A 23,512-nucleotide genomic window follows, 5' to 3' on the forward strand; every position below is an offset into this window, starting at 1 on the left:
TTTCTCCTCTTTAGAAAAACAGAATAAACTTCTCAACTCACAGTTTTAGAAAGGTTGAGTATCTCTTGAGCATTTGATAATAAAAAGTTACTAAGAAAGTGATTCTTGATTGATCTTTCATTTCTTTGCCTACCAGGAAGCTCTGAGCCAAATATATGGCTTATGCATGGCCTCTTGGGGCCAAATTTTTAGAACAAGCTCTGGACAAAAGGTACATGACCCTTTCATCTCCTAACCCTGGTGAAGACGGATAGTATAAATCAGCTTGGAGTTTAACAGTCTGTGCTGATTTTAATGGACTCTTCTAGTTTTCATGTCTACTACTTTTGCTTATGGATTCAGGGTCCCCAGATGACATTTAATCACAAGTATTTCCTCTTTCTGAAGCTTCATACGCAATTTTGACTTTCATTTTTGATGGAAACACCCCCCTCCATGAAATTTCCCTAATTGGTGCTAAGTATCTGATGCAGAGATACCAATTCTTAAAATCCCAGCTCACACCTCACTTTGTTTTCCATACCTGTGTAGATTCAATGGCTTGAATTAGCTCTCATGTGCATGCACTGAAAGGCAACACTGTTATTATTCCTACATTTCATATCTGTAGTCCTATCTGTAAATGATCTACAACAGATGCACAGACACATGTGAAAAAAATTCTTTATTAATTTCTCACATTTCATTACAAAAATGTATGTTGCAAACAACTTGAATAACCTACTGGTGTGTTTTTGTTGTTTTTTAAAACCCTTGGCTTCAAGAACTCAGAATCTCCCTCTCTCCTATCAAGTATCGGGAAACACTGATTATTGGAGTCAATAGGTTCTCATTTTGCTATTTATTTTCTTCTCTCAAGCTCTGAAAAAAAATGTCCTCTGTATAAATTAAACAAAAAAAATGTTGTAAATTCTATGTCATTACAGTCAACAGAATTATAATAATGCATCCAAAATGTGCGGCCACAAAATATCAGGTATATGTTTGAAAACAGAAAAAAATGACATTCTAGCCCTGTTAAAAGGATAATGGTCCCATATTTTTATTAACAGGTTAGCAAAACAAAATCCAATGGATTACAATATTTACATGTTATTTGAAAAATAAAGTAGTGATAAAAGCATGTCACAATTATTTTCTTTTTTTCCTTTTTTCTTTCTTTCTTTTTTCTTTTTTTTTTGTTTTTTTTTGTTTTTTGTTTTTGTTTTGTTTTGTTTTGTTTTTTTTTTTTTTGGTAACCATTACAAACACCCAATCCAGGTATGGAACTGTTTAATACATCTGAAATGAGGCCAATTAAAAACAAATATGGACACAAAATGTTATCTTTGTTTAGATCACACTTTCCCCATTTTCTGGTTTCCACATGATGGCCCCCATCCCTAAAAAAAAAAAAAATTTAAATTAAAACAAACCCCTACAAACAAAATTTCTTAACAGCAAGAAAATAAAAGAAGAACATGCTTTTCAAGTAAGGACTTATTCCACAAATGCAATATCTTTCCATGGATTTTATTTGAAGCTGTGTGGGACACTGTCATCTCAGCAATTCCCTGTCCCTTACTTCCCTCCCCCTCCCACAACCCTTCCAAGTAAAAAAAAAAAAACAAACAAACAAAAAACAAAAACAAAACATGAAAATCAAAGGACTCACACACACGCACATGAGCACACATGCATCCAAGCACACACACACACACACACACACACACACACACAGAAACTTCTATAACCTAAGCTTCAAGGAAAGTTCTTTTCTACTTTTTGGAATGAAACCCTTTGTTCACAATCAGAACATATTATAAATGTAGACTTAGATTTAGTCTAAGCTGCTCCCTCCTGAAAAAGCTAATATGGGGAAACAGAGCAGCTGGCAGCTAGATTAAGGAAAAAAAAAAAAAAAAAGTAGTTCTCCAGGCTCCTTGTAGGATATAAGTATTTCTTGTCCACTCTCACCAACAGGGTGGGATTCTAACACATCCCCTTGTCCTGCAAAATAAGTGAAAAACCCTCCCCCAAACACAATGCAAACAAAAACAGAACACAGATTTTAAAATCACACACAGAAGCCAGCCCATCCGAACAGAAATTATTTGTGTGAGACGGATAATGTGTTAATTTGACGAGCAACAAAAGGGTGAAGAGGACTTCCTCGTCTGGCCCACAAGCTGCATAGCTGTGCCGAAAAGTTTGGTTCTTTAGTTAAATTAAGAAAAAAAAAGTTAACTTCTTTGTTATTTCCATGTTTAAAATAAAAACATTCCTATTCACAAAAAACCCCTAAATCTCCCTTGCCCCCAAATTAAAACAAGAACAACACGCACACAAAAAACAATTTATGTGAAAACTGAATTGTGCTGTGTTTGTAACACTCAAATTGATAGAAAATAAACATATGGCAAACAAAACTCCACAGTCACCATAAAATTAGCTCACATGAATCTACCAAATTCTAAATTATAGTTGAACACTAATAAACAGCTTACCTGGAATAAAGGATGACAATTCACAAACAGTTATCTAATAATTAAAGTCTGTTTCTTTTTTTTGTTTTGTTTTTTACTAAAATAATTAAAAAAATCACAGTATTTTAAGAAATAAAACCCACGTGGGGATTTTAAGCACAATTTGTGTTCCTTTCTTTAAAACTCTCTTTTTTTTTCTCCATTCACCGTCTTGCCCAGCAGTTCTCTCTACATTTAACCACGACGACGACAGGTAGTACTGACAAATGCAGAGAATTCCCTTGGTTAAGTTTGAGGTACTAGGAAACAGGTGACTGTTTTATGCAAAGCAGTTTTTTTTTGTTTTCTGTGTTTTTTTGTGTGTTTTTTTTTTGTTTGTTTGTTTGTTTTTTTTCCCAAAGCGGCTGCAGTTAGGTCTTGAAAAAGCTTAAGGTATTAAAACTAGAAAAACGCACCAAAAGATGTGCGTCAGAAAGTTGTTCCCCTAAGAGAAGTCTTCTACTGTCATGGAGCTTGTTTCCACATCCTGTCCAAGACCGCCACAGAGCACACCGTGCGCACGGGAGGTGCTTCCGTATTCCACAACAAATGACACTTCCAGGATGAAGATCCAGAAGAAAAGGTGTAGTGATGGAAAAGGAGCCACATATTCCAACCATTTAAATAACTTTAATTTACATACTCACTCACACAGGTACCAGTGCTTTGAAAATAGATTGTTCAGTCCTAAAAAGCAGCTTTGTTCTGTCTTCTTTTCCGTCCCCCCCCTTCTCAGCCCAAGCTGGCCCTCCCACTTTCTCATCACGGTTCAAGTACGGTTTGATTAAGAATTCCACCAAACGCTTATTCATTTTTGGCCTCTGCATTCTCCAGGAGAGATTTGTCAGCAGCTACTACACAGATGGCTACTGTTTCATTCTTTAGGGAAAAGTCTATCCCGATTGCCTCGTCATCTTCCTTTTCCTCTATAGAGGGCATCTTAATACTGTCCTCCACACTCTCTTTCAGGTGGATTTCTTCTCTGCTCACCGGCTTGGTGTCATTCAACGCCCTGGAAAAACATTGATGGTAGAGATGGATGGGTATGCATTTTGTTGTTTTTTTTTTTTTTTTCAAATTAAACAAAAAAGTGTACTTATTTCCCTGATCCTAAAAAGACCTTGGGGTTTCCTTTGCATAAATGCCACGAATGTGGGACTAAATTGCCAGTGATTTATCCTTGCTACAAGTTAGGCCTAGGTCATGTCTTTCTGGCATCTTATTAAAGATGTGAATCTACAAAAGTATCCATTATTATACTATGTTTTAATTACACCATGTATAACGTGGACACATTAACATAATTATTTTATGTTCCCTCATCTCCTGCATTGGTCACAGGTCATAAGTGATAGGAGCAAGAACTGTCTTTTGCTCAGGCTCATCTGTGGAGCCCACAACTTGGAGATTGGCCATCTTTATTAAGACTAAAAGAGGAACTCGGGTAAAGATTTATGGATGGGTCCAGAAACAAAGCATACAAAGAGCGAAAACCTAAAGAAGGGACCCAAGTCTTGGGAAGCTTAGTTATATTCTCTGAAGTTTCGATGGCTTGGGGCTTCTGGGGCATTTTCTACTCAAGGACCAACTCCTAGGTTCTCTCTGTGTCTCATGGCTAAGAGTGCCTCATCTAGGGGACAGTTTTATGTTCAAGTGTTTTACGGGTATGCTCCCACCTACCTGGGAGGCAGGCAGAAGCTGGCTCTGTCCCCGAGGCAGAGCATTGAAGGCACCAAGAGGTGCGAGGGCATGTTCAAGGCCACTCAGGGAATGAGTCATCACAGAGGCAGGAACAGAAGCCAGATCTTTTGACCCCGGTCCACGCTCTATCAGAGAATGTCATGCTAATGAAAGCTGAAGGGACACTGGCTGGAGAAGAGCACTAAACTTCCACGCGAGGGCTTGGGTGGGATTTGTCATTCGTAAAGATGATTTTTCCACATTTGACTGGTGTCTGGGTGACCATTTAAAAAACCAACAGAAAAGAACAAAACCTAGTTCCTGACAACTGCCTCTCCTCCCATGCCCAGAAGTGTGACACTGAGGGAGCAGTCTATGGATTGTCAGGGGAACCAAAAAAAAAAAAAAAAAAAAAAAAAAAAAGAAAAAAGAAAAAGAATAAAAGAAAAAGAACCTGCTCTCCCTGCCACTTCTCACTCTGGGCAAAGGCGTTCCTGGGATGGCTCAACTTACATGCCGTGTCTCAGCACGTGCCTTTCCCACTCAGAGCCCTGTGAAAACGCCCGTCCACAAAATTCACACGGAAAACGCTTCTCGGTGTTAATAGCAGCCCCACGGTCGGAAAATCTCATCAGATCTGTGAGGAGAAAACAGAAGTGTTACCTGTGCGCTGTGGGAGGCGGAAGACGTGAGTCCACATTCGTTAGGAAACCTCCTCTCCTTCCTTCACTCCTGAAACCATCTGTGAAGGCACTTCCACGTTCCTTACTCTTTCTCCTACCGGCTTTTCACCTAAGGGTGCTCTCGGCTAGTTCTCAAGAACCGCTCCTGGCTCCCTGGCCCCCCAGTGTCCCCCAGGCCTCCTCACTGCCCCAGCTGCTTCCATAACAAGTAATCTGGGTCTTTCTGGCCTGAGGAACCCATTCTGTCCATTCCAACCATTTTTTCCTACCAAATCTCTTCCTTCTGAGATGCTTTGTCAGTGCCTCGTGGGTTAGCACCTACCCGAAGTGGGGTTCCCTTTGCTTGCTAAAAGGAATACAGCAGCACTGGACCAGGTTACACGTCTGAGCAGACCTCAGGGCTCGGACTCATTCCAAGTAAGGCTGAGAGCTCACCTGTCATGGATGTCATAATCACCTCGCACGGAGGCTACGGGCCCTGAACGAGATCTGCAAGCGAAGAGCCTAGTGTGAACGAGAATCCTGGACAACAGGGCGGCCAGGATGTGAAAGCATGTCCTCAGCTGGTGAGGGACCCTGGCCGGCTGCCTGGCATCTACTCGTCAATCGGTGGTACTCCTGAATGTGGGGATACAGACATTTCTGGCCAGGTCTGTTGTAAACATCAGATATTGACTGTCGTGTTGTTTCCTCCACAGTGCTGGGCACATGTTAGGGGTCTGATAAATGTGGATTGGTTGGCTAATTGTTTACAGACCACCCCTCCTGGCAGACTCAAAGAGGAGAGCTCACATGGCCTTTGTGCTCTCCTGAGTCCTGGGCCCATATGTCTTGCATTATACCACAGAGGGCCCGTCTTCGTGTGGGTGAAAAACAGCAGGACCGAGATAGTCCTGCAGCCACGCTGCGATGTGAGGGCAGCGTGCAGGCAAGTGCCCGTCTCTACAAATCTGATCGCTCTGCGCCTGTACACACATGATGTTACAGGAGAAGGTCTCCTGGTTGAAACACTGCATCCCATAAAACCCTCAGGATGACGTTAACGGGATAGGTGTCTCTGTGCTGCCTTAATCTTTAGCACAAAAAGCTATGTGAATGGGGCCAGTTTTAACAAAAGATGAAACATTTTCTCACAAATTAAGAAGATCACCACACAAGCCATTAAAAATAATTGCACAGACTATCTTCCTTGATTCTTTTCATTGGAAATGAGACAGCACCATCTGCTCTGCGCATTAATTCCTTAGCAGGGATTATCTTGGGCAAGAAATCAACAGAATGCCTTCCTGACTCCTCCCAACTGCATAATGAGAGGGGGCGGGGAGGATTCTGCTTGGGTTAATTTTGATTTCTTCATGCCTGGCTTCTTCTCTTTCAAATTCTCTCTGAGCTTCCTAGGCAGGACCCGCAGTGTGGCCACGGGCAGTCTTCCCTCCAGGTCCCGGGTTGGAAAGGGCACTGGCAGTGGGGTAGCTGCAAGGGCCTGAGCCCCCTGAACGGAGTGCGCCTGATGAAAGGCTACGTTGCCAACGAGGGGTATGCTCCTGGCACATTTGCTCCTTTACCCTTAGGAAACATGAAACCAGTCATCTATTCTTTCCAATGGCTCATGCTGTTTCATCCTCAAAGGAGGAGACCAGTCATTACCTGTCACACATCAAATAGCTCTCCATCAGCCCTGAGAGCTGCACTAAAGCCACCTCCCGCTCTACTCCTAGAAGACAGACTGTCTGGCAAAAACACCCCGAGGCTATTGTGTGCCATTTCTTCTTGTTGGCAAGAATATACCTAGATGGTGGAAAATTGATTCAAAGGAGATGAGACAAAGGAGGCTGTTCTTTCAAGAATTGCGAGCAGGGTGGGGGGTGGGCTAGGCTTGTACTGCCCATTAACAACACTAGGAGTTACTCATGTAAATCCCCTATGCTCAGAGAAGGGAAGCATGCTCCTCCACCCCAAGACTCTTCTTTCCCCCATGTGGTTAAGGCTCATGAATGTGGGTACTACACTTTCCAGTGCAAAGCTAGCAGCCACCAGGAAACCAAACTGGTCTGATGCCACAGTGCCCCTGAGAAGGGGGCAGCCACACCGGCCAAGCAACAGTTATTTGCCTGGTGCCCTCCCACCCCCCAATCCCTAACTGTTACCTGTTTTTCTAATTTGCTATGCTTTCATTTTGGAGGAATCACAGAGGAGGGGAGGACCAAAGGGGTTCTTGCCTCTGCAATGTGTATAACCTCTAAAATCGTATGTGCTCAGCTTTAGAGATTAAAAAAAGTCACAGCATCCAACGAGGAATAATTTATTTCCTGGAGAGGAACAGCAGGGCACAGAGCATCATGAAGCAAAAGGAGCCTCTGTACCCTCTGTCAAAAGCATCCTCTTCCAGAGAACTTTGGTAACAGTGCACAGACGTTAAAGAATTCATCACTAAGAACATATTTGTGAAATGTTAAAAAAAAAAAAAAAGGAAAAGGAAATTAGGAACCATGCTTCCTCAGATCATAGCCATTTTCTTTGCAAGCAGTGGATCACTGTGGCCTCTGCTAATAAAAGCTGTCACTTTACAAGGGCAGTCAACCCGGATGGTAGGATGTTTTCTTTGTCCATTTATTTTTTTAGGCTGGCCACGGGCAAGGTGGCTCTGGAGGGCCGGTGGTCCCTGCTGTGGTTTTCACTGGGGGGTTTCGGGGCCCAATGGCTCCTCGTGTTGCAAACCTGTGGTCTCCTGCTATGGTGTCATGGTGGGAATGGAGTGGAAGTGGGCCCGGTCAGGAAAAAGAACAGGGGGGAGCCTTCAAGGGAAATGGCCCCCAAATAGGCTTCCGTAGGCCCACAGACAGACGGAGCAAGGAGGAAAAACAAAGATATTCTGCAGGGGTGCACCTCAGAGTGAGGCCCGGAGGGGATTCAGGGCTAAGGCTCCCTTCACCTTAGAACATTCCACTGCCCAAAGGGTTAGGGAGATGGGATGTAGTGTAAAGAGATCGTGTCTTTGGAGCCCAAAAGACCTAAATTCAGCCTCCAACATATGATGGTTTTGTTTTGTTTTGTTTTTTCCCCCTTAAAATGAGCTCTTAAATTTTCTGGGCCTTTATTTCTCCATTTGTAAAATGGTAATACTACCACATACACTGCAGGGTTATCATCACTTATGAGGTGATTACTACGTTCTAGGAACTGGGCTGGTGTCTTGTATGTGATCTCATTTAAGCTTTCCGCAACTCTAGGAGGTAGGTGATATTATTCTTGTGATTGATTATGAGTGCATACGGGATAAAATACTTGACCCAAAGTCACAGAGCTAGTTTAGCAGTATAACTGGGAGCCAAATCCAGGACCCTTGACATTATATAAGATTAAGGATAAAGGATTATATAAAACCCACCAACACTGGATCTGGCACATAAGGAAGCCTGATGCTGGTAACTAACACCATCCTTCTGGTATCTATGATGTTTGTTATCCACGTGCTTTTGATGAATCTGCAGTCACTAACCTAACAGAACCCAAACCCATATTCTTCTATGTGCCGTCTGGGGATTTCCACAGTGTTCTATGTCGAACAATATAGAACGTCAACCCTAGGCCATACAAATGTATGCCTACCGCTAAATATACTTTTGAGAAACTTTATTTGCAAAGTAACAGTAGGCTCAGAGGAAACTGGAAAAATAGTACAAAAATCCCACAAAAACTTTCACCCTAAACACCCGGCTGAATGAAAACTTTTGGCCTCTTCCTCCCTCTTTACAAAGCAAAAAGAGCATCAGAAGAGGGTTAAGGAAAGGGCCAGGCAGAGGGACTTCTGGGAAAGTTCAGGGCTCAAGTCCTTTGCAGTCTGCCCCCTACCCCCCAACCCCATGCAGCCTCAATACCTAAGCGCCCGATGGGAAGTTCATTTATGTTCCCCCACAGCTTTATGGTGTCCTCTGCCTCACTGCCTGCCTGTCCTTACTGTGAAGATCCCCTAGACACCAGCTTTCCTTATTTAAAACAAATCACCACCATTGGTTTTTAAACAAACATATAGCTCTAGTTAGAGAGAAAAGGTCTGTCTTCCTTGGAGTTCCCAGAGCTGGTAATAGTTTACGAAGACATGGCCCTTGACACGTTTCTGAACTCAGTCTGTTCTGCTACTTAACTAAGAAGGATCATTCCTTCTGTTCCTCCTCCAACAACCTTCTGCCTCCCTTCTGTCTCACCATGGACGTGCTAGATGCCAGCTGGGCCTCCGAGGGCAGGGCTGAGACTAACCTCTGTCAGCAGCCTTGCTGCTCATTTCCTCTTCCTTGTCCTCGTCCTCACTGCTGGAGCTCTCCATCTTTTCCTTCATCTGTTCCAGCTGATCCAAGTTAACCCGTCCAACCAGCTCAAAATTACGGCTCACCTGAAAGAGGTCCAAACAAAGAAGAGAATAATGAACCACACACGGGATGGGGGCTCTCCCCGGGGGAACAGATCTTTCCACCATCATTTTCCCTGGACCGTGTGTTTTTGGAACCAGGACCAAACAACACCAGCGCCACAGAAGCCCTTTACGCTTGGACTGTGCCAGAGATGGATCTGAACCTCACCCCCGCGTTCCAACATTTTTAGAGAATATTGGACAACCTTCCTCACCAAATGCAGTAAAGAATACGAGCTCCGGTCAGCAGGAAAGTGAGGTATCACAAAGCCTGGGGGATAGGCTAGATGTCCAATAACACTTTTTGAGCTGAATTCAAAGGTGTAATTTTTGTAAACTATCCAAGGTTCAAATACCTCTGGAGGTGAACAGGCTCCCTAAGTACCCTGAAAAGCAGCATGAGAGTCACAACCTTCCTCTCCATGGTCTCGTTAACCGGGAGGGCCATGGGCGGCCCCAGTTTAGGCCAGATGACGACTAACTGACTCCCGACTCCATAAATGGAAGACAACACTGTTACTGTTAGTCTGTTTTTGAAGCTATCGATTAAGGCTGGGATTACCTGAGAAAAAAGTCTAGATGAATAACCCCTAAAAAAAAGCCCTCCTAGTGTTAACTAAGGCTGTAAAAGGTGGTTAGAATAATATGGGAATCCAAACTTTCTTCCAAATAATGTCCAAGGGTTAGATAAAAATCCACAGTAGGAAAATTTTATAATGATGCTATGTTTAGGGGTCTCACATCAACAGTAGCACAAAATTCACCTTCTTGACTAACCTATTTTCGGAACCTCTCCAGTTGTATGCATAGAATTATTAGGAATGACAGGTGAGCACGGACTCAAGCCAACAACATGTCTCAAGCCAATCAACAGCGATGGGCTTATTCCTCTGTAGAAGGCGCTGTGCTCCCCCTGTTGGGGGTTAGGAATGGGACCCACAAAGATGAATGAGACGCAGTCCTGGCCTCCAGAGGCTCACAGTTTAGTTGAAGAGGGAAGGCAGACGTCATTAATGAGATTCCAAGGTTGATTTACATAGCTGCTACGGTAGAGATAGAGCATATTGAGGGCACAGGAGAGGGAAAGGGAGACTTTACAAGATAATCCCAAAATACTCTCTGGGACCAGACTGGAACAAAGATTTGCTGAGCACCACCAATTCCATATGCCTGGCAGATGGGAACATCCTCATCAACTGTGACAAATGGGAGAGAAAGAGACTGAGTACCAGGGCCAATAGACAGTCCTATGAAAAGACTTAATATTGCCCCAACAACACCCTGTAGAAGGTAGGGAGCATTTAAAAGGAGGAAGGAAACTCAGGATAAAAGCTCTTTTAAAATGAGAGAAACAGGGATCCCTGGGTGGCTCAGCGGTTTAGTGCCTGCCTCGGCCCCAGGGCGTGATCCTGGGGTCCTGGGATCGAGTCCCGTGTCGGGCTCCCTGCATGGAACCCGCTTATCCCTTTGCCTGTGTCTCTGCCTCTCTCTCTCTCTCTCTGTCTCTCATGAATAAATAAATAAAATATTTAAAAAAATAAAATTAAATTAAATGAGAGAAACAGGGGTGTCTGGGTGGCTCAGTAGGTTAAGCGTCTGCCTTCAGCTCAGGTCACGATCTTGGGGTCCTGGAATGGAGCCTTGCATTGGCCTGGGGGGGGGTGTCCCCTGCTTAGTGGGGGGGCCTGCTTCTCCCTCCCCTGCACCCCCTCCACTGATGCTCTCTCTCCTTTCAAATAAATAAAATATTTTTAAAAAATTAAAAAATAAAATGAGAGAAACAATGGATTGACCTAACTGTAATAATGCCATCCATGAAATCGGTTAACACTCGACTCTGAAAACAAGTCAACACGAGGGAGGAAAGATGTTTTTACATCTCAACACTAAAACGCTCAGGGAAGACAAGATCTTATTTTGGTCATTTGCAAAATTAATTAAAATTAACAGTAAATAGACTCAGTTGAGAAGGAGGAAGAGTCGAGTTCAGAACCTTCATATTTCTCTTTCCTCCCTTGTAAGAGTTCACGGTAAGTCTTCAAAGGGCTGTGGCTTGCAGCACCTTCCTACCTGGATTTATTACTATGCCTCACTCTTAGAGACCCGAATCTTTCCTTGTTTGTTTTTATGACATAAAAGCAAAAAGAGAGAGCACAAGGCATGGGCTTTGAAGTCTGATCCCGGTTCAAGTTCAGAGTCTGCCATTAACCACGAGACTGTGGGCAAGTTACTCAGCATCCACCCTCAGCGTCCTCGTTTGTAAAACGGGGTCAGCATACTACCTGGAACACAATCGTTCCCCAAAATGTAGTTTCCTCCTTCTTTCTGGGAATGTGGCCTTTTCCAATTTTGGCTTTTGGAAACACTTATAACAAGCATCGTAAATGCATATTTATGAAGTTATGTTTAGCCACAAAGTCTACATTTTAACCAAATAGCGTTTATGACAAATATTTGAATAAAAGTTTTCTGGGTTGCCAGGTTTTCAGGAAAATGAGATAAGGTTCCAGTTTACCTAGCTTTGAAATCTGTGTGAAGTCACATATCCTTAAGTGACCAATCCGCAGAAGGCAGCCTTTTCTGACCACATACCTCCACTTCCCATCTCTAGCCAGGGCAACGGCAGGTGTGTGTTAAGAGGCATGAGGGGTGGCCCTTGCCAGGAAATAAAAAGAGCAAAGTCAAGAAAGGTCAAAAAGAATCCTCAAATGCCTTCTTTAATCAGTATACATTCACTCCTTCCTTCCTTCCTTCCTTCCTTCCTTCCTTCCTTCCTTCCTTCCTTCCTTCCTTCCTTCCTTCCTTCTTCCTTCCTAGGGCCACTTCCCCTGCCCCAGGGCCCCATGCTAGATGTAGGAGCCCCTGCTTCTCAAGGAACTCATGGTGACATAAGGAGCTCCGTCACAAAACCAAATGTTATCTTTTTTCCCTCCTTCTGGGTTTCTTTGAGGCCTGTATTTGCCCATTTCCCCATCACCATCATCCCTTCTCTGGAAGACTGTTAACATTTTGGATTCTGCACGATTTTAAAAGAGCACGTGACATTTCTATGGCATGATGTTCATCTGGGGCTAGCCTATGATGTATTTGTCCTTAAGATTCATAAAATATTTGTTAAGTATTAAAAGATAAAAAGCAAAAACTAAATATCTTGCTATTTAACTAGAAGGTTTTAAAATAAAAACTCTAAGAATTGGATTCTATTTTTTTTTTGTGTTGGATTCTTACTAAACTTTAAACCCCCAGTCAGCCATCCAACAATATTAATCTTCATACAAAAAAGGAAGACTCTCTTGCTGCATTAATTTATTTATTAAAAATATTTATTTATTTATCTTAGAGAGAGAGAGAGAGAGATCAAGAACACGAGTGTAGGGAGGCGCAAAGGGAGATGGAGAGAGAAACTTTAGCAGACTCCTTGCTGAGCCTGGAGCCCGATGTGGGGCTTGATCTCACGACCCTGAGATCATGACCTGAGCTCAAATCAAGAGTCAGATGCTTAACTGACTGCCATCCATCCAGGGGCCCCTCCTTGCTGCATTTATTTTTTTTTTTGTTTGTTTGTTTTATTTATTTATGATAGGCACACAGTGAGAGAGAGAGAGGCAGAGACATAGGCAGAGGGAGAAGCAGGCTCCATACACCGGGAGCCTGACGTGGGATTCGATCCCGGGTCTCCAGGATCGCGCCCTGGGCCAAAGGCAGGCGCTAAACCGCTGCGCCACCCAGGGATCCCTCCTTGCTGCATTTAAAAAAAGTTTTTTTGAGCTATTATTTGAACTTTTAACTATATCTCAAAGATATTAGGACTTTATCACATTCACTTTTAATTAATTATTTATTTAGTCATGAGAGACACGCAGAGACATAGGCAGAGGGAGAAGCAGGCTCCCTGCGGGGACCCCAATGCAGGACTTGATCCCAGGACCCTGGGACCATGACCGGAGCCAAAGGCAGGTGCTCAACCCCTGAGCCACCCAGGTGCCCCCCATCATATTCATTTTTTAAAAAAAATCATACACGATTTTAAAAATGGAGGTATAGTTAGCATACCCTGTGACATGAGTTTTGGGTATACGATAAAGTGACTGGTTTCTACATTACGCTCTGTGCACCACCAGTGTGGCTTCTACCAATCACTGTACATCACTGTTACAGTCCCATCCACTGTACTCCCCATGCTGTTCCTCTCATCCCCGTGACTGACGCAGTCTAGGGCCGGGAGCCTGTTATCTCCCACTCCCCTTCACCCACTCTGCCCATCCCCCACCACCCTCCTCTCTGGCACCCATTGGTTTGTTTTCTGTATTTATGGGTCCGTTTCTGCTTTTTGTTTGTTCATTTGTTTTTTCGATTCCACACTTAGTTCTTGTCTTTCTCTGTCTGACTTATATCACCTAGCATCATACCCTCCGGGTCCCTCCTTGCTGCATTGTGGAGCCACCATCTCTTACCTGGAATATTGCAAGCTGCACCCCCACCTCCTGCCCTGCACCCCCGCTCCTTTCCTGGCATCCATTCTTGCCCCTTCTTGCATCTATTCTCCAGTGTGGTCTGAGAGAGTAAAACTATGTAAATCTACTCATGGCAACTTCTGCTTGCCCTGAGGATAAAATCTGACTTTCACCATAGTTAGGAATGGCCAGCTATCTTCTTACACTGGCCCACCTTCTCCAGCCCACCTGAACTGACGTTCCCGGAATACGCCGTGCTCTTGACTTTGTGCCTTTCACTGCACGTGCCACTTTCTCTGTTGGGAATTCTTTCCACTGCCTCCTTCACATGGTGACTCATCTTCCAGCACTGCTTCCGTGTCACTACACCTGAGGGACCTTCCCTAAACTCCTCCTTGGTTAAATATCTTTACTTTCTGCTTCCACAGTGCTCTCCCCTCCCCTTTTGATAACTCATTCCACTCTGGTTGTCTGGGGCCTGTCACCCCCACTGGCCCACAAGCTTCATAAGGATGGACAGACATCCTATGCATCCCGTTCACAGCTGGATCCAGGGTCAGCGAGAGTGGGTGCTGCTCTCACCTGCTGCCTACTGCACGTCTTCCTTTTAACTTATCTCTCTTTCCTATACATGTTCACAAAGAATAATTGGAAAATAGAAAAACTTCAAGTCTAACTACCTATGTGTATATACAACTGTCAACAATGTCTTGTATTTCTGTAATCCTGTTCTCTATGCATAGATTGCTGTAACCATATTAAAACATGTGTGTGTGTATCTTGCCTTTTTATGCCCGACATGGTATAAGTATCATTTTTATTTTTCTAAATATCATTTTTAATCATTATCTATGTATCTTATCCAGTGCATAATATTGTGGTTTACTTGACTTCTTCCATAGCATTTTTACCTTTGGGTCCTCACTATTAAAAATGCAGCAATAAATCTTACTGTATATAAATTATACAGTTTTCATTCTTTCACATTTAGCTTTAATTTTATAGGTTAAATTTCCAGACAGGAAATTATAGGATCAAAGTCAAAGGCCATGGACTTTATTCAAGTTCCAACTGATTTCCAAGTTGGCTTCTGAATTGATCATACCAGTAAGTTACTTTCTGGACCTAGAGACTGGTGGGTATCTGGTGCAGAGGACATATTGAGGGGAATTCACTTCTTTCTCTGGAGGTGCACAGAAATGTATTACTCTGTTTCCCAAAAGGCCCATAAAAGAGGGTGAAAGAGCAAAGCTAAAGAGTTTGAGATTTAGAACCTGGCTCCTTGCAGCCTTTGGAAGGCAAAACTAACCATACATGTGTTTGAAGGTTTGGACTGTTCAGATACATAATCCCTCAGACTATAAAACTATATATAGACCCTTATATCTTGTGAGAGTTAGTTGTGATTGCCTACAAATCCAAAGTCCTCTGTGAAGGCCACTCGCCTCTAAGAATGTGAGATGAAGTGCCAAGAACCAGCAAAAAGCTCTACCTGTTAACACTGGAGAGTTGACGCCGTCAACCCTTCCACGCTCACGCTAGATATGCAAGCTCCACAACTGTGTTCGTCTTTTTGTTTGTTGGTTTTTAACCATGCAGCAAAATGAATGAATTTTCCTAGCGTATGAACGAATTTCCATACTTGAGGCTTATTCTACAGGGAGAAGCATTACACGATTTACAAATACTACCAAGTTGAACATACATCTTCATGCTCTCCTATGGTGTGGTAAACCCAGTCTCAGAGGCAAGCCTGCTGTAACCTTGCCGGTTAACGAAAGAATGAAATCAGACACCCTTGTCCTCAGATTACTTAGCAGACATTAAACTGGGGAGACCGTGATGAGAAGAATGCTGTAATGTTTCCAGAGCTCCCCCTCCTTCTTACTTAACATCTGTACCTTTGAAAGGGACATACTGTCAGGATGTGCACATCACCTAATATTGCATGTTCCTGTTAAAAAGAAAGGCCAAAGTGAACATTTTTATTTCCAGAAAAAGTGACACGAGAGAACATGGAAAAACTGCCTCTTACATCAGAAATGCCCATCTCAGCTAAGGATGTGTAGCACTGACAAAGACTTTAAAGGCCTTACAGCACAGGCTGGCCAACTTTCTGCAGAGGGCCAGATAAGTATTCCGGGCTTTCTGCACCACCTAGTTTCTGTCACAGATACTCAACTGCTGCTGTAGCTTGGAAGTGGCCACAGACACTACGGAAATGGGTGAGCATGGCTGTGTTCCAATACAACTGTGTTTATGGACACTGGAGTTTGAAATTCATATAATTTCACGTGTCATGAAATAGTACTCTTTGAATTTTTTTTCAACCATTTAAAAATGTCAAAACCATTCTTAGCTGGTGGGCCATATAAACACAAGCAGTGGGCTGGATTTGGTCCATGGACCAGGGTAAGCCAACCTCTGTGATTTACAGTATCAGGTGGTCTACCCAACGATCTTTGCCCATCTTTGAAAGTCAGAATGGGAATGAAATCAGTAGGACAAAGTTCAGCAAAGCATTGTCTCCACAATTTCTTATAGGAAGGCGGTCAAAGGTGTAAGTAAAAATCTTGAATTCTCGGATCAGAGCATTTTGATCAGAGCTCCCATAAAAGCTTCTAGAAGGGATATTCAGCTAAGTATATTAAAGTTCTATGGGAGATAAGCCGTGACACCATATTTGCTTTGTACCGTACTGCCCTATTTCGTAGATACCTTTATCAAGAACTTAACGTGCTGGGTTATGGTTCTTTATTTAAGCTGGGTCACCTCCTTGCTTCTAAACTCTTCCAGGGTAGCAACTGTTTCTTATTAACTTTATATGCTCAGTGTAGGGTATAAGATCGGTCACCTAGTTGACACGCACACAATAAGTGTTGTTTGAATTTACTGGTGACACAAAAACCGTAGGAGATCATCAAGTATAAAGAACTTCATAATATCATACCCAATGATAAAAATTTGCCTGCTACTAAGAATAAGATCAGACATTTTCTAGAAGATTTTGTTTCAGTTCTTACCAAATATCTATTATGGGCTAAAAATTAACCCACTCGTTTTCACATGTATCACTTAACCTTTATGATCATTTGGAGAGGTAGGAGTTACCTTCCATATTTGTAGGTGAGAAAAGCAACACAAAAGAAGCTAAGAGATAAAGCCAGGATTAGAACTCACATCTTCAGATGACAAGGCTCCATCTTTCCCCATAATAATGCAAATCATCTGTAGAAATGCAAACTTACAAAACATGTAAAAATTATCCATGGGATGCCAACTGAACACTAGGAGACAGAAAAAAAGCACTGTGCCTGTAACATTGCAAATTTGATTGAATAGAGGAGTAGCATCTTTTGAGAATTTTTCTTCAAAATAAAAACCTTTCTAAGCACAGTAAGAATAAAGGCTGGCAAAGTACCCAGGAGGCTACAGAGCACAGAGGTCAAGGAGAATATCTAGTTTCTTTTGTAATCACTGAGTCAGAAGCAGAAAACATGCTTCTGCCCATCCTAAATTGGCAAAAGCCCAGACAAAACTAAGTCATTTTGAGACTTTCGGGATAACTGCAGTCGCAAGTACTCAAGAAAGCCAAGTGAAAGGTATCGTCAAGAAAGTCAAAGAACGTCAGTGCTGGCGAACTGACCTGTTGCTAATCTCCTGAACTTGAAATCCAGAGGGCAAAGATGTGGATGGTGCTGCCACATTTTGCTTATGTGAACAAACAGGATACTTGAAATTTCCGATTGGAAAAGCGATTTCATAATATTGATTTATTTAGCAAACAGCAACCAGACACTTTACTGTATGCAGAGTACTAGGACCAGGTGTTGGAAGAAAAGACAGATAAATAACATGGTTTCCATTTTAAGAACATTGCATCCAATGGCAAGATAGAGACTTGTTAAAATGAGTTACGGGGTGTAAGTTGAGGCAGGACGAGATATGTGCCTTTACAGAGAAAAGAACAGGCCTTTACAGAACAGGCCTGTGGAACCTTGGAAGCAGGAGCAATTCACTTTGGAGAGTTTAGTGGACAGTTCAAAAGATACAGGCGAAGAACACTTGCAAATGTCTGCTGGAAAAACACCATGTGCGGTTCTGCTAGGCACGTCCCTCTGACAAATGGTCCAACCTCTCTTGATCGTCTACTTCTGATTTCTCGGTCTTCCAAAATTCATGAAAGAAACCGGGTCTGTGGTTGACAGATCAAGAAGCAAGCCCAATATAAGGGAAAGCAGAGTTGAAGTGACGTAATCTTCAGGAGAAACCTCCAGCTCACACAAATCCTCGCAGTCGATCACGATATAGCTGCTGGCACTCAGTTCCAAAATTAAATACAATCCCAAAAACTGTGGCCAAAGGTGTGTTTTATGATCTGGAATCAGGGGAAGGTTCTTCTTTTGTTTTATTTCTTCTCCTTTCCTTTGCTGGACACAAATGTCCTATGGGATTCTTCTGCCGCTGTGGATTTCACTAGTCCAGAAACCTAAACAATTTTATTGGCATAACTGAAATGTTGGTGATTCCTTCTGAGCTTAATGTTCGGCTGCTTCTCCCAAACTGGCAAAAAGTAAGAGTAAGAGATACGAGTTCCTTAGAGTTCGGCCGCCTGAGGCTCCATTTGTATAAAAAATTAAAAACATTTCAAAGTAAATTCAATTAGTGAATGTGTATTGCCTGAATAGACTATCCTTCTAAATTTAATATAGCGAACATGACAATTTTATGAGCAAACCAAGTTAGAGATAATATATTTTTATGTTCCTTAAACTAGCAAAGAGACTTCAGAACCATAAAGAACACTAACAAGGTACTGCATATACTTAAACTTTCTTTAAAAAAAAATTGTGTTTCTTAAATGTGAGAAGTACAAGATCTTTTTTTTTTTTCATTCTTCATGATTTTGAGGTTCTTGAATATGTGGTCTTCATCTTTCACTAGCATTACTAATAAATGGTGCCACTGATGTATGACTTCACTGTGTGTGTTGGGGGGAGGGGAGAGAGAGAGAGAGAGAGAGAGAGAGAGAGGGAGGGAGGGAGGCAAGGAACGAAGGAGGGAGGGATTGAAGGCATGGAGCAGTCGGCCTCTACAAGACCCAGTGAGACTGGAGAAAACAGAACTGAAGGATGAAAAAATAAAATTTCAAATAGCCTGTACTGTTTACTTTAGATTCCAAGAGATTGCAAGTGAGTCTTTGGACACTGGTGCAAAGATAAAGGTCTAGGAAGACAAGATGCTATGTGTCATGTAAAAAATGAGGGTTACTGTCATCCCTCTTCTACTTCACTCGGCTCCCGAGGATAAACATGGCAGCGTGCATCCAGGGCTCCTGGGAATCCGATTCTTAAATAGAAAGGTGCATCTGACTTCAAGGATTCCGACTGGTCCATGAATGACAGGTCTATGGGCTTTGCAGGCGAACTCTATGGGCTTTGCAGGCAAATTCTAAAGGTTGGGGTGTCCAGGTCTGTCTAATAAAATCCTTGGACTGAAAACATCCTACAGTATCTCTTAGTTTTTTCTATAGATTCTCTCCACTACACAAAATCACCTAAAGCCATTTGTGGAAAAATATAATGAGCAATGCACTCAGCACATAGTCCAACTTGGGGGCAAGCAGTAAACCTTACTTTAGAACCAATTGCTAAGTCTCCTGCACACGTTATTTGTGGCAGGTTACACAATAATCTGGATCTCCAGCATCTTGTAGATCTGTTCCCAGGATCAACTTTATAAAAGAAAGTCTGTATGAAATTAACACGACTGAGGCTCTCCTGTAGGTGTCAGGTCCTGGGAAACTCGGATCTTTTAGGTATGAGGTATAATTTACTCACCATACAAGTCATCTGTTTTAAATAGTTCAGGGAGTTTTACTAAATTGATGCATCTGTGCAACCCTCACTACAATCTGGTTCTTCTATTACTTTGAGGAGTTCCCTCATAACCTCTGCAATCCATCTCCCAACCTCAAGCCCCAAGCAACCTCCGATCGGCTTTGTCTCCACAAGTTTTGCCTTTTCTAGAAACTTTGTATAAATGGAATCATGCAACAGGTGATCTTTCATGTCTGGCTCCTGTCCGCTTGACATGATGCTCTTGAGATTTATCCATGATGTTACATGTATCAGTAGGCTCATTTCTTTTTAACTGGTAAGTAGTATCCCCGTTGTATGGATATAGCACCTTTCGTTTATCCATCCACTTTACAGGGCAGTAGACTTGCTAGATCAGATGGTACGGGTACGTTTCACTTTTAAACAAATTGCCAAAATGTTCCAAAGTGAACATGCCATTTTACATTCCAACCAGCGCCACATTAGAGTTCCAGTTTCTCCACATCCTTACCAACACTTTGGCACTATCAGTCTTCTTACTATGGCATCTAATTTACTGATTTTTCTTCTTTTAATGTCTGTAGCTTTTGTATCATATCTGGAAAATTTCCACTAACCCAAGCAAGATTTTCTATTATTTTTGCAGAAGTTTTCTGGTTTCAGTTCAGACACTGAGGTTTACGATCTATTTTGATTTAAATTTTGTGTTGGGAGTGAATTAAGGGTCAGCGATCATTATTTTGTATGTGGATATCCAATTGTTCAAGCACTATTTGTTGAAGAACTATCCTTTCCTTATTACCTTGCTACTTTTGGTAAAAAAAATAAAAATAAAAATAAAAATAAAAAATAAACAAATGAACTGACCACATAGCTGAGGGTTGATTTCTGAACTTTTCCTTCTACATCACTGATCCAGGCATCTATCCTTATGCCAATACCACATGCTCTGGAGTACTGTAGCTTTATGGAAGAATTTGAAATCAGGAAGGGTGAATTCCTCCAATTTTGTTTTTTTCCCATGCTAGTTAGGCTATTCTAGGTCCTCTGCATTTACATCTTAGTATCAGCTTGTCAACTTGCATCAAAGAAAAGAGATTTTGATGGAGATTCCGTTGGATCTGTAGGTTGATTTGGGGAGAATTGCCAATACTGAGTCCTCTCATCCAGTCAATACAGTATATGTTGCATTAACTTTGTTCTGTTATTTCTCTCAATAACATTCTCTAATTTTCAGCACACAGCTTTCATAGTTCCTATGACAAATTTACTTTGAATGTTTTATTCTTTTTCATGTTACTGTAACGAAATTAATCAAATTTCATTCTCAGATTTCCGTTTCTGGTATGCAGACATAGACTTGATTTTTGCATACTGACCTTGTATCCTGCAACCAACTCTGCTATACTCACTAGTATTCCAGCAGGTTTTCTTTTATAGATTACTTCTAGGATTTTTCTCTGTACAAAGATCACCTTGTCTGTGAACACAAGTGATCTCATTTCTTCCAATTCTTAGGGCTTTCATTTCTTGTTCTTGCCTTATGGCCATTGACCTTTATATATATGTGTATAAAAAGTTTTTATATGCATATATATATATAAATTTTTTTAAAAAAAATTTTATTTATTTATTCAGGAGAGACACAGAGGGAGAGGCAGAGACATAGGCAGAGGGAGAAGCAGGCTCCCTGAGGGGATCCCAATGCAGGACTCAATTCCAGGACCCCAGGATCACAACCTGAGCCAAAGGCAGACAGTCAACCACTGAGCCACCCAGGTGTCCCCCTTGATTTTTATATTTGAATTATTAGCAAACTTCACTTTAGTACACCATACAGTGACACTCTTCATACCCCTTTCATAAATGCTCAGATCACCACAGTGAGTGACTGTGTTTAACCAGCTTATGTCGTCGCCTACCAGTCAAAACTTCTCTTTCAGCAGCACTGCTCTCCTTGTTTGTCAAATACTGTTTGGATAATTATTTAGAAATTCCAACTGCATTTTGTACTCATCATTTAGAAATGAAGGAACAGAAAATGAGAAAAAGAAAACGCTGCCATCAGTAATAAGCACACATCTCATACACTTAACAACATTTGAGACCAAGATGAAAATTATTACGCATGCTGGAAGTGGCAATTCTTTAGCCTCAATTAGGTGCTCATTGGGCTTAATAGGCTGGTCAACCATGAGAGAGAGTAAAATTAAAGAACATAACATGGCCTAGTGAAAATATAACATCAAAGACCATATCTAAGATGTAAGGTATAATTAGTGATTTTAAAATATATTTCAGTTCTTGGGGAACCTGATTGCCTTTCTGAGAGATACCATAGCTCAATTCTGTTTTTTATTCTTTTATTTTTTTAAATTTTATTTATTTATTCATGAGAAACACAGAGAGAGTCAGAGACACAGGCAGAGTGAGAAGCAGGTTCCCTGCGGGGATCCTGATGCAGGACTCGATCCCAGGACCCCAAGATCATGACCCGAGCCAAAGGCAGATGCTCAACCACTGAGCCACCCAGGCGTCCCTACAGCTCAATTCTTTAGTAGACTGAGGAACACATTAAGTCTCACAGTGTGGGATATACCAGGACTTCATTTACTCTTACAAAACTTCTGGGAAAGATAAAACAACTCTCATAGAAATCAGAGAACGGGGGCACCTGAGTGGCTTAGTTGGTTAAGCACCTGTCTTGGGCTCAGGTCATGATCCAAGAGTCCTGGGATGGATCCCTGCTTGGCCGAGACTCTGTTTCTTCCTCTCCCTCTGCCCCTCCCCCTGCTCATGCTCTGTTTTTCTCTTTCAAACTAAGTAAATAAAACCTTAAAAAGAAAAAATCAGAGAACAGATAAATTAGAGAACACATACAGAAACTTAAGTAACTTGCTGAAGTTGTATGGTTAAGTCATGGAGACAAGACTCAAATCTAGGTCTGTTTGCTTCCAAAAGCTCTGAATTGGGGCCCTCTTTTCTGGAGCAGCCCATTTCCCTGTTGGGTAACCTGAAGCCCCAGCCTTCCATGCCTCCTCAGGAAAACCCCCGAGTCCACATGTGTCTGGTTCTAACCTTCTCAGCAGTGACTCAGAGCAACTGGGTAATGGGAGGATTTATCTTCCTGGTTTGCTCTCTCCCAAAATACCAGCCCAAAGGTTGAACACTATAATAAAGAAATCTGAGGTGGTTACATAAATAAGGTCCATGTGCATAAATGTGGAAAGCTCGGTTTGAAATGGATGAGCGATTTTCCTTTGAGTTTGGAGGCAGAGATGCCCAGGAAGTTTGACTAAGAAAGGACGCGAGAAAGTTTTTCAGTGAGGTAAAGTCAGGCTTTTCTCCTCTGCTTTCATTTTTGGGCAAACACATTAGAAAATGAATGCATTCCCAAGCAGAAAAGTGACCACGAAACCACTTCGTGGTGGATGGGTGATAGAGCTCAGCCTTCTCTCTCAACACCCCACAGAAAAATTCTACCCCTTGGGCGCAGATGATTCGGACTAAAATCTTGATCACTTGGGTTTGCAAGGCCGGGAAAAGAGGAGGAGGACACAGAGCAAAGAAAAAGGAGATTATCGAAAGCCCTTCTCATTGTGCTTTAAGTAAATACTCCCTCGAGATTTTGGATTTTTGGGTTAATCAGAAAACATTTCAATAGGCTTTTTTTTTTTCATGAAACAAATGCAAATTGTAGCTCCAGTGCCCTCTGGGCTATCCATAAGACCAGAAGCAAGCATCTCAATTCCCTCCTGTGTGCCAGATAAGCCCTAGGACGCTGTCCTGTAAGATTTTGCTTCTTGATTGGCAAACCTTCCTAATCATCAGAAGTCATTTCACAAACCCCGTATTTTAGGTCTTGTACTGACGTGTTCTCGTCCTCCTCAAATAAAACACGTATTTTACAGACCTCACACCGTTTAGACACGAATAGCAACGC

General features: G+C 42.1%; 1 protein-coding gene across 8 annotated transcripts in view; it reads right to left on the bottom strand.

Moving 5' to 3' along the window:
- Positions 1–647: 647 nt before the first annotated feature.
- ZNF462 (zinc finger protein 462) overlaps positions 648–23,512 on the bottom strand; it is a 133,920-nt gene continuing 111,055 nt past the window's right edge. For 6 of the 8 annotated variants that reach the window (XM_055301577.1, XM_055301574.1, XM_055301579.1 and 3 more), the window contains 3 exons: positions 9,125–9,257; positions 4,698–4,821; positions 648–3,516 (listed from right to left, as the gene is read on the bottom strand). In XM_055301577.1, the coding sequence (XP_055157552.1) occupies positions 3,309–3,516; positions 4,698–4,821; positions 9,125–9,257 (465 nt within the window). In that variant the 3' untranslated portion in view covers positions 648–3,308. Of the gene's footprint in view, positions 3,517–4,184; positions 4,331–4,697; positions 4,822–9,124; positions 9,258–23,512 lie in introns of all 8 variants that reach the window. The other 2 variants (XR_008661374.1, XR_008661375.1) reach the window with 2 other exon arrangements.

The sequence above is a fragment of the Nyctereutes procyonoides genome, unplaced genomic scaffold, assembly GCF_905146905.1.
Source record: "Nyctereutes procyonoides isolate TBG_1078 unplaced genomic scaffold, NYPRO_anot_genome, whole genome shotgun sequence".
Taxonomy (NCBI): Eukaryota; Metazoa; Chordata; class Mammalia; order Carnivora; family Canidae; genus Nyctereutes; species Nyctereutes procyonoides.